At 39.4% G+C, this 16,478-nt stretch overlaps 2 protein-coding genes across 2 annotated transcripts; both read left to right on the plus strand.

Moving 5' to 3' along the window:
- The first annotated feature begins 462 nt into the window (after nucleotides 1-462).
- LOC106655275 lies at nucleotides 463-2,781 on the plus strand. Its single transcript, XM_014375592.2, has 10 exons — nucleotides 463-467; nucleotides 557-578; nucleotides 648-705; nucleotides 778-885; nucleotides 1,533-1,636; nucleotides 1,783-1,993; nucleotides 2,081-2,134; nucleotides 2,211-2,353; nucleotides 2,448-2,599; nucleotides 2,659-2,781. Exons 1-10 carry the CDS (start codon nucleotides 463-465, stop codon nucleotides 2,714-2,716), a joined length of 915 nt encoding a protein of 304 aa, XP_014231078.1. The 3' UTR covers nucleotides 2,717-2,781.
- A 1,250-nt stretch (nucleotides 2,782-4,031) lies between these two features.
- LOC106655281 (bone morphogenetic protein 2-like) lies at nucleotides 4,032-11,971 on the plus strand. The gene is made up of 8 exons (XM_014375601.2): nucleotides 4,032-4,147; nucleotides 4,736-5,335; nucleotides 5,409-5,577; nucleotides 5,638-5,774; nucleotides 5,850-5,954; nucleotides 10,396-10,840; nucleotides 10,974-11,395; nucleotides 11,460-11,971. Exons 2-8 carry the CDS (start codon nucleotides 5,195-5,197, stop codon nucleotides 11,625-11,627), a joined length of 1,587 nt encoding a protein of 528 aa, XP_014231087.1. The 5' UTR covers nucleotides 4,032-4,147; nucleotides 4,736-5,194; the 3' UTR covers nucleotides 11,628-11,971.
- Nucleotides 11,972-16,478: the final 4,507 nt, after the last annotated feature.

The raw sequence follows: 16,478 nt of genomic DNA on the forward strand, positions 1-16,478 counted from the left end.
ATCACAGCAGTGTCAAATTTATTGCACATCATTACGCTCTCAATTGATCGATGAATCGATCCATTACTTCTATTATAAATTTACAAACGATATTGTACAGTTACAATACAGATTGTCACAGATTTCCCCAACGCCCACTACACTATCGTACGCGGCAGGGATGTCCCGAACTGCGCTTATATTCCTCGTTACAGCGAGCGATGAATGGGAGAAGATTGACACACAAGCGTGATTTAGTATAGAGAACAGGAGCTGGTGGTGTGGCGTGGGCTATTGTCAATGAAAGCCGCTTCGATTCAGGCGCGCAAACAATGGTCAAAGCTCGGCTGCCATCGCTGCTGCTGCTGCTGCATTGGGTCGCTCCAAGTTTGCGCTCGGTCTATGATATAACTTTCGTAAACTGTGTGCGGTGAAAATTCGCGCGGAAATAAGACACGAGTGATTCGATTATAACATTTGACGATGCGGTCGATTTTTTTCACGACCAATTCGAACCGCACCGATAAACAAGGCGAGAAGAGCATAAAAGTGCCGATTTAATTAGAAAAATGTGAAGGATAAATGATTTTTTTACGAAGGTTTGAATATTCAGATTTTTTTAAAACTGTTATCTTGGTCATAAAGTCGAGCGTAAAATGGTGTTCCAGAACTGGTATCAAATTTTCTTTTTCATTGTTTTGATAGAATGCGAAAATCTATTTCAAGGTAAAACGCGAAATGTTTCGATGACAATTTATTTCTAATTATATAAATAAAAGATCTTTTTCATTAACCAAGTTAACGGGGACAGTAAAGCAGAAAAGAAAGATTCGACCGCTTCGGTATCGGAAACAAATAAAGTTATTTGCTGTGCTAGACATGAGAAACTTGTCAGCGTTGGTGTCGGTAAGTTCTTATTTTTTTTTTAATTTTAATTGCCCTGGTAAAAAAATGCTTGACATTTTGTAGCTAAATTTCTTGGTCATAAAAGGGCTTACAAAACTTGAGATGTAAGAACTAAAGGTGTAACGTTTGTTTACTATTCAATGGCTTTTCTTAACCATAAAAAATTCGCAGTCGATTTCAAACCTATACAATTGAAAACTGTGCTTTGGCTTATACTACTATGTTTACTTATAACTACTTGCAGATTTACAGATAATGGTATTCGCCATCTACCGGTGAAGGATTGAAGTGGGATTATCGCATTTAAAGTTGTTGAAAACTGGTCTAAATTTTATGATATGATTTAATTATGTTTTTCAGATTATTTAAAACGTTTGAATTTTAAACATAATTGTAAAAAAATTGCAAAAACAAGCCAATGCATAGTAATGTGTATTTTTGAACATTTTAAATGGTCATTTTTGATCATCCATCCATTAGTAATGTTGAAAATTTTTACCAGGGTAAAAGCTTTAAAAATTTTTATTAATATGCAATTCAATCGGACAGTATCTGTAATCATTATGTTGCTTTATTTTGACACTTGTTTGGCTATCATTAGTGTGAAATACCCCATTTTAAGTGATTCACTTTTCTTTATCATTCAGGAATTTCGGGAGAAACAATTAAAGTTGATGCTGGATATTGTAAAAATTACTGCCCTCGACAATTTTACGACGATCCAGGAGATCCTAGCAGACCAGCGGTGACGGTAAATAACGAACTTGGAAAAATATTGCACTGGCGTTTCCATTTCTTCAATAAATATAAACTGCCGACCTTTCAGGCAACTCGTTTAATCGAGTAGTTTTCGTTTTAATATTTAAATTTTTAATAAGTATACTTGACATATTTTAGAAATGCAAACCAAATACGAATTGCCGTCCGAGAACTTCCCGCATAGACAGAGTGTCGACGATCAAAGGATTTCAGTCGGTCGAAGTAGTCGAAACTTGCGACTGCCTGCCAGTTCACACGTGTCGTCGAGATCCTTATTCTCAAATTCTACATGTTGGAACTCCGTATCAAGTAGAAATCGATGTTGGTGTTTGTGTGGGTTGGTGCAAAAGTGAGTAAAAGTTTTATTTTAAATTGTATTTACATACGATTTTCAATTGATAATATCAAGCAAAATAATTGTGTGTGGCATACATAGCGAATAGCTGTAGGGCATCAAGGAATGCTTCAATAAGTGTTCGAGGGCCTAATGGTAGGTAAACAATTTCGAGGAGTGTTTTTGATGTTTTAGTTTATTTTTGTATGTAACAGTTCAATTTTTATATTAGGAGAAGAAGTATATCAAATAATAGATAGATGCAGTTGTGCCAGTAGTTGTTACAGAATGGATCACATAGAAACAATTTTGGATTTCAGCAGGATAGAAATAAAAGATAACATGAAGATAGCAGACGTTAGACCGAATGTCAAGGTTTTTTGTTTTACTCATTCGATTATATACAAGATCAAATTGTTTTTTTAAAATCATTGAAATAGTGATTTATCATCAATTTCACTTTCTCTAGGAAATCAATGTTGGTAAATGCATTGGGAAATGCAGTAACAGTACAACAGAATCGTGCCTTCTACGAGACAAGCGAAATCCACTCAAATGTTTGGCAGGTCTTTACAAGGAAAATAATTGCATTCCGGTCAAATTTCGAGTTCACGAGTATCGGTAAAGCATCAATGCACATTTGATAAAAAATCTGAAACGTAACGTCATAATATTTTTAGAACTCGACGAGGATTGAAGCGGGAGATCATACAAATTGCTCAATGTGCTTGCGTATGATTTCGCTGAAGGGCATCGAATTCTGAAGAAAAAATGGAAATTATTTTCAGGACTTATAACAGTAGAAAGAAAAAAAATTATTTTTAATAAACGTAAAACTATAATTTTTATACATGTACAATAATTTTTTCAATTGAAAATCTTTTGATAAACACGAATCTTATGCTTTGAATTCTATTTTTATTCAATACCTCGCTGGCAAGTAAATAAGGCTGTGGCAATTTTGTGAGGGTTCATTTACGAACAATTGTCCCTGTAGCGATGATCTCGTTATCTAGCAAATTGTCCAATCGCTCTACTTTCTCATAATTGAAATGTGTATCACGAGCGGCAATTTTATGAAACTGCGCAAGCTCGAGTATTTTTACTGAATCCGTCTTTTAGATAATTTATAAAATTTTATTTCAAATACAAAAATTAAACCTCAATGAAATTCGTAAACCAAAATAAAATTTGAAAATTGTAATAATTCTCGTGCTTGTTTTGTCCTAGTAAATTATCGAAAATAAAATTTCGAGCTGATTTTTCTAAAAATACATCGAGTGCCTAAACACCGGCTTAAGGTTCGGTAAATATTTGACAAGCTCGAATACATACGCACGCGTGCATCGCGAGATCGCTCGGGTATTTCACGAATGTCATAATGTAATCTAAAGGCAAATATTTATCCTCAACTACTGACATATTCGCACACCCACTTTACTTCCTCGAAATAAAATCGATCGGTCATTCGACCAACACATCCTATTATCTCATTTTTTTCAAAAGGCATTTCATTACTTAAGTAGCAAAGGAATGGCTATCTCGGCGGTAATCAGGTGAGAGAGAAATTGCGCAGTAAAACGTAAAAAATATAATAATTCCATTCGGTGACGCGCTCACGGAATGAGTATGCTATAGAAAAAAAGCTCCTTCGATTTTAAATAATTCAACGATGAATCGATTTTCGAGATAAAAATAGAGCAAAGATTTTGGTTCAAGATTAGGGAGTTAAACCGAAGCACAATCCCTCGCTCGGCAATTTTTCCTAGATCCGCGAAACGAGTGCATAATTTTTATTGATGATGTCTCATCGATACATATTATTATACAAAGTCACGCATCGCGCCGATGCGCAGAATCGTTGTTGAACGGCCGTCGCTCGCGACTGATTGCATTGCATCACGTCAAATAATATAATGCGATATGCCGATCTGGAATGTGCCCCGAAGTCAACGACACTATATGTACTAATAGGAGAGCAGCTGCCTATCCACATCATCTTCTCGTGTCGCGGCACGTATGTATGCTTTTTATCGCGCACACGATACCCGAGAGTAAGCAGTTGTACTTTCGGACACACGATAGTCGGTCACATACACACATACTGCGCGAGAGGCTTTGCGGTATTTATCCGAAGGAAGATTAGGGGTTGCTTACGTATATGGAAAGGTAATGATTGTTTACGATGTGTTGCATAATTTTTATGCTGACTATTGTACTCTTGATTTGATAACGGTATATAAGTTTAAAGAAGCAACTTTCAAAAATTGAAAAGTTAAACCTATTTTTCGTAGATTGATTGGACTGAGGTTTATTTTAAATATTATTCAAATATAATACCTTTGAAAAGTTTGCATTCATTTTAAGGAGACACTGCGAAGCCAGCGTTAATAATAAAAAAGTTAAAAAGGATTCTTGAAGTTACAGTCAAATATTTTCCTAAATGGTTCTCTTTTGGGTCTGGCTTTCCTATCTAAACCATATTCTAATACCGTAAAATAACAAATATTAACTCAATGTAACTTTCTTGTACTTTTTGGTAGATCTACGTAAATCAACCCTCAGTATAATAATTGAACTATTCTTCAAAAAATTGTTCTTTTACATTTTATTTCGTGGAATGATTAAACACAAAAATGTACTGATTAAATTATCTCTAGTCTGTACAAAGTTTTACAAATTATCGAATCATTACCCGATAAAACAATCATTAATTAATGAATGAATTAATTGCCGACACGCGGAAATTTGCTGCAGCTTTCTCCGATAAACTGACACACAATTCAGGCATGTGAATAAGTACGTCAAAAATCCAAGATAACCAAGTACACAATACACGAAGTGGGGGCTTTTTTTAAATCCGTCCTACTGCAGTAGTCTGTCGATGTCGTCGTTGTTGCAAGGGGCTGTATACGATAGTACATAGGCAACTGCACACGGTGGGCAGAAGAAGAAAAAGAAGAAGAAGGTGTGCACGCACACACGCATAGACACATACGTAGGCACACATCGCGAACTGCGAACGAAGGCCGCGTAGTCGATAAAGGTGACTCGACCGAGCGCGAGAAGCTCCATACGCAGCTTGCGGATCGCGTGACACGCAGCAGTGTTCCGCGCGTGTACCTCCTCGTCAGTTACAAGTTTAAATGTCTCGGAAAAATTGAGAAAATTGAATAAACGACCGGAAAATTAATGAAGGTGTAAAAATTACTAAAAATGGAGCCACGACTGATCTCATCGGTGATTGTGTTTTCATTAATTTTAACGCTAGTTAGGATAATTCATTCGGAAGATTTAGGTAAGGATTATGCGGTCAACGATTTGTACAGACAAGAAGCTTTCGAGAAGATAGAAAAGGTAAGATCTCGATACTTAATTATAAAGCAGTGCAAGAGTCATTTATGTTATTCTTTTGTCATTATTGTTTAAGATTCTGGGCATTCGCGGGAAGATCGATGAAGACAAACTAATAGAGAGTCCCCCGCAGTTCATGGCGGAGCTTTACGATGCAGTGACTGACAAGGACGGGGCAGTGATAGCGAGTAATCCTTATAACGCGAGAATCGTGCGGAGCATTCGAGAAATCGGCGCCCAACTCGGTACGTCGAAATGACAGCTGAATTTTATTAGTTTTCCTTTAAATACTTGTTTCACTTTAGACAGTTCAACGCCGCCTCATTTTTACTATTTCAACGTGTCGCATTTGAATCCGAACGAGTACATTATCGAAGCAGAGCTGCACTTGTACCTCAAAAATTCTAGATCGTCTCTTGGACATTTGTGGCCCTTTTACGACGTAAGTCGCAAATCGGATATTATTTTAAGCAATTTTTCAAATAAATAAAATTACCTGTATATGTCGATGTTGCAGATCAGAGTTTATCAAGTTTTGCCGGACGGTAGCTTGAACGAGCCCGAGGCGCATAAATTGTTGAGTATTCATCACGCCGATGCTCGAGCTTCGTCGGGCTGGCACGTGAGTCGCAATACAATATATTATAATCGTGAAAATAAGTCTATAACGATAGAAAAATAGAGGATATTGCTGAAAAGTTACATTCTTGATACGCTAATATTCCATGCGAATTCCGTTATTTATTGATGTACCGATGGCAGTACGCAATACAACGATGCTTTGAAAGATCGTGCGCAGTTCGTCGCATAGCATCATAATAGCCAGCAGAAGATAATTCGCATTTTTAAAAAGTAAAAACTTCTTTAGGCAAGCTGTGATTGGCCGGTTGTAGGTGCTCTGTATAGTTTCCCGAGAATCCGCTCGCTTGATTCTGCTGCGGCGACTGCCCATAGTATAGGTCTTTGTAAGGTTGTAACGTTCATGCAACGACGCGGGTACTTACACGTGTATAGTTCGTTTGCCTCGCCGTTCGTGTTCGTGCAGGTCGTATACGTACAACGGCAGTCGACCACTTATATAGGTGTAGCAGCTCGGGCGCATTTTTATTTACGTATACAGTATAAGTTACGACGCCGCAGGGTTAACAAAGAGAAAGTGATAAACTGCGACAAGTGTAAAAAAACAAATATTCAAATTATAAGTATCAAGTGACTGTGTATTTGTGCGAGTGTGTAGAACAATGGCACAAGATAACCAAAACTTCTTGAACTACTTGAAGTTAAAGAGGTCAAACGAGGAGGTGGTCTATCGGAAGATCGACGAGAAGAATCATGAATTTCTTCGTAAACTTTATTCTTTAATGATGGATTACGAGGGCCAACTGCCGAATCTTCGAGACATTTTTCGGCCCGAAGCCATCGATTGGCTTCTCAAGGAGTCCGTAGATCGGCTCGACAGATCCATAATCGACTTTGTAATCGCGACCGGCTACAAGGACGAGCCCAAATACAACAAAAACGGCGAGCCACAATCGCGTCGCACCACACCGGTGCATCATGCAGCAGGATGTATACAAGTCCCGCTTAGGGGATGCGCCCACAGGGACGACGCGATCGATGGTCTTTTTAAAATATTCAACAGATTCGACGTGAACTACACCGACGAGGATGGATTGACCCACTTTCACGTGGCCTGCATGTCCGGCTGCGACGACGTCGTCGAGAAATTTCTCGAACACGGACAGCATCCCGATCTGCTGGTGACAAAAACAGGCGATTCGCCGCTCCACTGCGCTCTGAATCACAAGCACAAGAACGTCGCCGAATTGCTGCTGAACAAAGGCGCCGATACGAATTTGACGGACAGGTACGGATACACACCTCTGCACGCTGTTATGGGTATGCAGCGACGCGACGCTTTCGACTTGGCGCGATTGTTGTTCGAGACCAGCGACGAGAGGCGTCGACCGTTGCGGGTCGACGTCCACGACGGGTTCGGTAATACACCGTTGCTCAGCGCGATAGAAAACGGATACGAGAACTTGACGGAGATGCTGCTGAGACGAGGCGCCGATCCCAATTTGCCGGACAAGGACGGATCGACGCCTCTGCACGAGATTTGCAACAGACGCGAAGACGGCGACGACTTGGCGAGGGTATTCTTCGAGACCTGCGACGATCTGAAGCTGAAGGTGCGGATCGACGCCAAGGACGATTCGGGTCGGACACCGCTGCGATTGGCCGTGGCGAGATTGTTGCCGCGCGCGGTCGATGTACTCCTGAATCGTGGTGCTGATCTGTCCGGCTTCGTTTTCCCTCCTGCGAGTGAATTCGGCGAGAGAATACATCTACGCGAGGATCTCGAAACGCCGCTCGAGTTGAGATTCAGACACGCGTCCGCCGCTTTGGCCGTTGCCGAACGCCTCGAGAAAAAAGGCTACCGATTGACCCGCGGCGACGCCCTGACGATGATGAAATTTTTCAAGGAGCGACAATTGTTCAAAATGGCACCGAACGTCGCCAGTTTGCTTCGCGCAGAGCGTTGGTACGACGAGGAGGAGTTCGCGAGAGAAGCGAAAAAAATCAAGGTAAAGTCGAGCCTGTCGCTCCACACTGACAGACCTTTCTAGCCCCGGTGCCGTGAAACGACACGGCGCGGATACTACACGAATTCAGGCACTGGCTACTGCAGTAACACACCTATGCACCGTGAGTCAAGCGCGCAGACCGTTGATCTCACAGACGGGCTGCCTGACTGTACTCTTGTAGCCTCGCAGTGAATACTCACGGACTATACCCGTGAAATTAAAAGGCCATCGCTACTGCTGCCGCGCTAAGACATTGTATACAAACACGCGATACGCTAAACGTAGACCGTTACATGTCTTCATAGCACATAGCCCACAGTGGTGATCGTAATTTGAGTTGAGTTGAATTGTTGAAATAATATAGATTTTTGATTAATGTATCAGGTGATAATATGGAAAGTTTTTTTCCAACAAGGAGACCACATAAGATGCGGGTCACCAAATGTCCTGAAAATTTTTTTCTGGTCTCCTGGTATCTAATAATGAAGCCCCCTATGCTTAGTTTGATTCAATGGGCCTTAGGGCCCATTTTAAAAATCATTTTCTAGTTTATTGAAAAACCTTTGTGATTTTCTAAGTAGTAATAGGACATATTAAACGGAAAATTGCACAATGTACAAATCTTAGAATTATTCAAAGAATACATTTGAATTTTTTCAGAATTTTCGAGACCTATCACCTATTTTCAAAGGTCCAAATTTATCGCGTTTTTACTTTTTTCTTGAGAATTACAGAGATCTTTGAAAATAAGTGATAGTAGGTTTCAGAAATTCTGAAAAAATTCAAATGTGTTGTTTGACTAATTTTGAGACTTGTACATTTTGCACTTTTTCGTTTAAGATGTCCTGTTACGAGTTAGCGATGAATTACAAAAATCAGGCATGTTTTTTTATCAATTCTAAACACTTTTTATTCTACAACTTTTTCTCGTAAAGTTGATGGTTATGGAGTTAAAAATTGTCGAAATCATTTCATGACATACAGGTCTTCGGGAGTCATATTTATGATCGCCATATTGAATCTCATAATTATAACTATTTTACAATAAAGTATACATGCCATTGTCCAAATCTATACGCTTGAGACGCACGAGCGAACCTTCTTTTCGTGTTGAAATTTGAGTTAAACGAAATTTTTTTCTCGAAATTTCATATTTTTTTTTTACAAAATTGTTTATAACTTTTTATTAAATAAATTTTTGAAAATTCTGACCCCAGATTTGAAAAGTACATTAAATTTTACGTAAGTAATTATATCTGAAAGGTTTTTACACAATTTTTAGTTGGTGTAATTCATCGCTATAAATGTTGTCCAAAAATGGTCATTTCAGACGTTAAAGGGTTAAACAATTACTTTTACAACTAATAAGATACATTCCCATTATCAGTAGCACTATGTAATGAGAATCCTACAAAAAATTCTGTTATTTATTCTTCTCGTACAATTTTGTTGATTGGCCGCTCGCCTTTTATACACAAAATCTCGCTGAACGCACCTCATAACGTAGCTATGATTTTTCACGGATATACTCCGTGAGTCACTCACGGAGCGGTTCCTAAGCGCTTCTCATAGCCAATACGTGAAAGTGAGGGGGATCGTTCGTGAATGTGTGTGGTATCCGCGCCGTGTCGTTTCACGGCACCGGGGCTAGAAAGGTCTGTCAGTGCACAGATTGGTTCGATTACGACCCGAACAAGCCGAAAAACGACTGACTCGCTCGGAGTACTTCGAGTTCGCGAGCTCGAAAAAATTGCGCAAGATCGTCGATTGGCGTACTCGCGAGGCTTGCGCTGCGCATCTGATCGAGATGCTGTCGAGAGGATTTTGCCGGCGTTGGGCACTGGATTCTCTTTTGAAGCTGACTAGAGATCGGCTGCCGATTCACTGCTGCGATATGGTTATCGAGCAACTATCGAACGAAGATTTGTGTAACATTTGCTTGGCGGTCCCGAATCTTCATAGCAGTAAACAGAATTTAATAAATAGTATTAACAAAAGACCTGTGAGAGCTAAGAAAGCTCCGGAAAGGCTGCAGTATGTGCGGTGAATATTGTGCGTGTTCTTTTTGTAGTCTTGTTATTAAATTTATAAAATTAAATTTATATTTAAGGGTTTGCTTGATGCTTCAGTAATTTTTTTTCATGTTCGTTGTGTTTTGCAGATTTTCCATAGTATTAAAATGAATAAATGCTTGGATATCAATTTCTTCATATTGCAATTTTATTTCAATTACCTTTATAAATAGTCATAAAGGAGTTTCACATAGAGCAACTATTTTTTTTTTTCATTTGCTTATTGATTTTTCAATCAAATACTGAGATTCGCTGTACATTCTCTTACACACACACATGTAAAATAGCTCAACCATTATTCGTCTCCTTTTTAAATAGTTTTCAGCAATAACCTTATTTTTTTTCTATTGACGACACTAAAATGTCAAATTCCCTCCGATCGATAAGTTATCTTTATTTTTAGATACTGAAAGTGAAACGAGCAGTTTTATCGTGGCTGCGCAAAAACGAGCCGAATCTCGGTCTCTTACTCACGGCGCAGAGCATCGACGGTCATCCGATAAAGCTCGACTCTGCTCGACACGGCAGCGAAGTCGCGAACGACAAGCAGCCACTCATGGTGCTTTTTAACGACGACGAGCATCGAAATCGAGTACAAATTCCACCATCGGATAGCGTAGTAAGGCATAAAAGACATCAGCAGCTGGAGCACACTTCCTCGATTCGACGTCGAGCCGCCTACGCTCGACGACGCGAGGGTCAACCGGAGATGGTAGACGATTCGATGACGGCTTGGCATCGCGATAAACCGATATTCTTCAGCAGGCAGAAGAAACCGCGTAAGATGCGTCAAAGAAACAGAGACGGCGGGTACAGCGACGATCTCGCTGCTTATCACGATTCTCACGGTCAGTTGGCTAATCTCTTCTTTTAAATTAACGCGCCTAACGTCAATTCGCTTTGTTTTTAAAAATTATCGGCGAGTTTCGGCACGCGACACTTTCCTTTTTTACGATTACATTCGAATGCAATGTACGGTAGATTTCGTATCCCGACGGAAAAGCGTGGACCAGTCGCTTACATCAATGAGCATCTACCAGCGAGCCATGACGCGCGAAAAAATGCGGACCAACGGTAATAAAAAATCGTCCACCGCCGACGAGATCGGTAGTAGAGGAACGAGATCGAGAAGGTCGTCGACGATGATTAGGCCGGCGAGACGCGATACGACGAGCGCGAGAGAAGAGGAAGAGTCATCGTCGTCGTCGTCTTCGCTGGATTGCGGCAGTGGATCGTCATCGAACGACGAGCCGTGCGCCAAGCGAGATCTCTGGGTGGACTTTTACGGGATCGGTTTGACGTCGATCATAGCCCCGTTGGGATACGAGGCTCGACGCTGCGCGGGACACTGCCGATCGCCGCTCAGCCAGGACCAGAAGCCCACCAATCACGCCACTATACAGGTAAATGTATAGAAGACGAAAATTTTTGCGAAAAATTACCCCTTATAATTGTTTTCGTTCGTAGAGCGTCGTGCACAAGATGAATCTCATACCGGAGCAGAGAGTCGATCTGCCCAGCTGCGTACCGGTCCATCTGGCGGGCATCTCGATTCTCTATCAGGACGACGAGACCGGCCAGGTGACGCTGAAAAATTACGACGACATGATCGTCGTGAGCTGCGGGTGTCGTTGACTCGCGACCTGATTCGTTGATATGCATGTAGTCAATTTGTTACGCGCGTATACATTAATTTCATTTGCGATCGATTTTCAATCAAAGTTGTAAAATAACGATATCGAAATTGAGTAAGACGACATTTCTTGTCGATCTTATATCATAATAACTTTCCGATATGTACGGTGTGTTTACATAATTTGTGACGTGCGACTCGTATCGGCCATGTGGTATACTATTATACGACCGTTGTCATCTTGAAGCAGATCGATCCCTCGTCGTTTACGCATCGATTTAAAAGACTGAAATGTGCGATGAAAAAGTGGCATGAGAAAAGTAGAAGTAGTGTCAATCTTGATTTTTAAAATGACGAAATGTACGGTGGACATACGCCACCTCGCCTATATCTATTGAATTTTCAATCTTGTGTAAAAATTGATTTTGTTTCATTGATACTATATATTATCAAAAAATAAATTCATTGGCAAAACTAAAAATTAATTATTTAAATAAAAAATTAAGAGAAAATTTAACTTGTTACTATGTAAAATCGCCAGTAGTTTGTTTCATCGTGTGTCTTTCTCGGTGGTAGATAAGAAAAAGAGCCGACTTGCGCAAACTTTCATTCAGTACTCATATAATTTGAAGAGTTTTAATATACAACTTTTGATCGCTAAAAGGGCTTAGAAAAAAAAAAGAAAAAATTATATGAGTCCTTTTATTTATTATATTTAAAGAAATGTAGAAAACAAATTATATTGTTAAATAGTTTTCCACTCCACACAGTACCCATACATAAATTTATCTAAATGTTTCATTAATTTGATTAAGCCAAGGTCTCGATATTATTGCCCGAGGTTTATCAAAAATTCAGTTTCGAACAAGACGTGGAAAAAACTCTCGGCTGATCATTACTTGAACAGCTACAGGTAATCAAATATCCAAAAACACTCCATCATCATGACAATGAACAAAGGGGAATAATGATTGAACGTCTAAGGTCAACATTTTTATTGAATTTAAAAAAAAATCTATAGGATTCTATGCTTTATGTACATTATACATATAAGCAATTGTCAATCATCATTTCTTCCCGCTATCTTGGCCCGAATAATCTTTCGCGACCCCATGTACTGTTCTTAGATGTTTGAGCAAATGCGGTTTTTGTCCGAATTTCTTCTCGCACTTGTCGCATGCGAAATCTTTGCGACCTTCATGGACTATTTTTTGGTGTTTGAGCCAATGCCATTTATGTCCAAATTTCTTTTCGCATCTGTTACATGCGTAACCTTTTAGACCTTCATGGACTGTTTTTTGGTGTTGAAGTAAATGCGATTTTTGTCCAAATTTCTTGTCGCAATTGTCGCATGCAAAATCTTTTCGACCTTCGTGTACAGTCCTTTCGTGGGCGAACAAATACGTTTTAAGTGCGAATTTTTTCTGGCACTTGTTGCATTCGTAATCTTTTCGACCCTCGTGTACTGTTCTTTGGTGGTAGAACCAATTACATTTATGTCCGAATTTCTTCTCACATTTGTCACATACGTAATTTTTGTGACCTTCATGCACTATCCTTTGGTGGATGAGCAAATACGATTTTGTTCTAAATAGCTTTTCGCACTTATCGCATTCAAATTTTTTACAACCTTCGTGTACAGTTCTGTGGTGGAAAAGTAAATGACATTTTTGTGTATATTTCTTCTCGCACTTATCGCATTCGAAATTTATAGAACCTTCGTCTACTGCCTTTTGGTGCAAAAGCAGATTCTGCTCGTGGCCAAATTTCTTCTCGATTCTGTTACATGTATAATCTTTTCGACCTTCGTGTACTGTCATCTGGTGTTTTCTCAAATTGCTTTTATACCCAAATTTCTTTTCGCATTGGTCGCATGTGTAATCATTTTGACTTTCGTGCATTATCTTTCGGTGTTTTTTCAAATTGCTATGACCCCCAAATTTCTTTTCGCATTGGTCACATGCGTAATCTTCGCGACGTTCATGGATTGCTTTTTGGTGGGAGAGCAAATTCACTTTTTGTGTAAATTTCTTTGCAAACTTACCACATGAGTAATCTCTGCGAGCTTCGTGTATTTCTCTTTGGTGTCTGAGCAAATTCGATTTTTTTCCAAATTTCTTCCCGCATTCGTCACATAAGTAATATTTACAGCCATTGTGAACTATTTTTTGGTGTTGGATCTCTTTTGATTTTATTTTAAATCTCACCTCACGCTCATCGCGTGCAAAATCTTTCTGACCCTCGTGTATTGTCTTTACGTGAGCGAGCAGACTCTGTTTTTTTCCAAATCTCTTGGCGCACTTTTCACATAAATAATCTTTGAAAACTTCGTGGAATATTTTGTTGTGATTAAGTAAAGTGGATTTATTTTCAAATTTTTTTTCACACTTGTTGCAAGTAAAATTTTCGCGATCTTTGTGAACTAATTTTTGGTGCGTTGACAAACTCGTTTTTTTCACAAATTTCTTTTCGCATCTATCACATGCAAAATCTTCGCGGCTTTTATGTTCTGATGTTTGGTGTCTACTCAAATGACTTCGGAACTCAAATTTTTTTTCGCACTTGTCACATGAGTAATCTTTTTTTTCGTTGTGAATTGTGTTTCGATGGGTTATCATGGTCGATTCTAGTGTAAATGCCTCTTGACAAATGTCATAAAAATGATTTGAATTATCTTTCGAGACAACCTCCTCGGATTTGATCTCACTTTTATCCATTTTGGTGTTTAAAATGAAGGTTGGATCCTTCTACTTTGGGCCACGAAAATTGAATGAGTAAAATGTATCTTTGTTATTGCTCAATTTCCAAACTGATTTGATTTTACTATAAACATGATCAAAGTTCGAGGGACTATAATAAAGTCGTTCATAATAATATTGTTTACAATTATGGTACCGATTTATCTGTTTGTACATTATTCTTGCAGTATACGAATCAGTTTCAAATTCTAACTTGGCGATGATTTCTCTGGAGAAATTTTTTTGGCCTTTTAAAATTAGATACTGAAAACTCCTTGTCTCATTAAGCAATATTATAGAAAAATTTTAATATTACCGACCTTTCGATCTTTTGAACAAATTACGTAAGTTATAAATTTATCTTTTTCTCGTGATTGAGATTAAAATAGTCATTGAACGAGGACAATTAATTTTTTTTTTCTTGAATTAAACGCACGAAAGGTAAAGTCGAGCCTGTCTCTCTACAAAATACTCACGTACACGGACTATTACAACTTTTCACGCTCTGCCGAATTGTTCAATAAGCTCACCGGAAGAGATGTCGAGGTTTGTGCTGGGCATCAAGCAGGATAGTATCGAGAGGATTTGTCCGACGTTGGGCACTGGATCCTATTTTAGAGCTGACTCGCAATCGGCTGACGATTCTCTGCTGTGATATTGTCATCGAGCAACTATCCAACGAAGATTTATGCAATATTTGCTTGGCGACTAATAGCCAAAATTACGATAACTGTAGGAAAAATGCAAAGAAAATTGTCGGAAATTGTACTAACAACAGACCCATGAGAGCTGAGAAAACTCCAGGAAGGTTACAATGTGTATGGTGAATATCATACACATGTACGTGTACATGTACATGTTCTTTTTTAGTTTTGTTATAAAATTAATAAAAAAATTCAATTTATAACGCCGATGTTTATAGTGCAAAAAACATGTCCAGTATGATAAATCATGTTTGAAATTAGTATCACCTTAAAGATTAAGTTTTTATCTTTTAAATGACGGGTCTAAAATCGATTTAACGTTGTTATTTCAAAAGTTATAGGTATTTGAAAATGGCCAAAAATGTGCATTTTTTCCTCTTTGAATCTCAATATCTCGGTAAATAATCATTTTACGAAAATTTTACAAGAGACACTTTTTGCTTAAAATTGCTCAAAGAACACAAATATGTGTTTAAAATTTAGAAAAATTTAAATTTTCTTCATTTTGCAATATATTTGTTTATAACAAATTTTTGGGCAGTCTGAGCGACTTTTAACTATGATATTCGGATTCAGCGGGAAAAAATACATAAAAATAACATGTTTTCATCCATCTTCTTCACGTGGCCGATCCGACCCCTCTTTGGCTCCAGGACTATCAAGTCTAGAAACAGTATACTATTATTTTAATGAGAATTGAGCGCTTACCTCATCGGCGACTCAAACGCAATTTGGTTACGTCCACGAGGTTCCTGCTGAACTCCTCAGCGACGATCCGTGGTCGAGACGGCGGAGCAGCACCTCCCGCAGGGGCTTCCTCTCGGTGACCTGGAGCATGCCCTTTCCCAGGGGGCCCTTCAGAGAGGTTCTGAAGCGTCGGCCGTCGCCAGGTTGACGGCTAATTGCTGGTCAGAAGGGGTTGCTTCATACCCGCGTGCAAGGGTAGAGAGAGAGGTAGGCAAATAAAGGAAGCGAGGTTAAAATAACTGAGCTGATCTTTATTTGCAGAGATGCGTTCAAGTTGGCGGTTGAACAGAGCGTGAGTGAGCACGGCGCAGCGTGCGGCGAGAAGGCTCGCGTCGGTGAAGAAGGCAGCGCACAGGCTGCGCGCGGCGCTGGTGATGCTTGCGAGAGAGTGGCGTCGCCACAGTTCCGACCGTGGCGCCGGATGCTCCGTGCGGCTGTATTTGTAGCAGGCCATCACGTGTTCCACGTCCTGGAGCGATAAGCCTGCCTGTTGCAGCAACTGAACATCTTCGTTCCTCAGCAGCTTGGTCAACCTAGTTTGAAGTTTGAAGCTGACCAATCCAGTATAATTTCATCTGTACAAGCGAATGTATTGGAGAAAATTGATTTATGTGATTACTATCATGTTTCATCGTCAAAGACATTGGAACAGAATCACAACTTA

The sequence above is a fragment of the Trichogramma pretiosum genome, unplaced genomic scaffold (genome assembly GCF_000599845.2).
Source record: "Trichogramma pretiosum strain Unisexual culture from Peru unplaced genomic scaffold, Tpre_2.0 scaffold193, whole genome shotgun sequence".
Taxonomy (NCBI): Eukaryota; Metazoa; Arthropoda; class Insecta; order Hymenoptera; family Trichogrammatidae; genus Trichogramma; species Trichogramma pretiosum.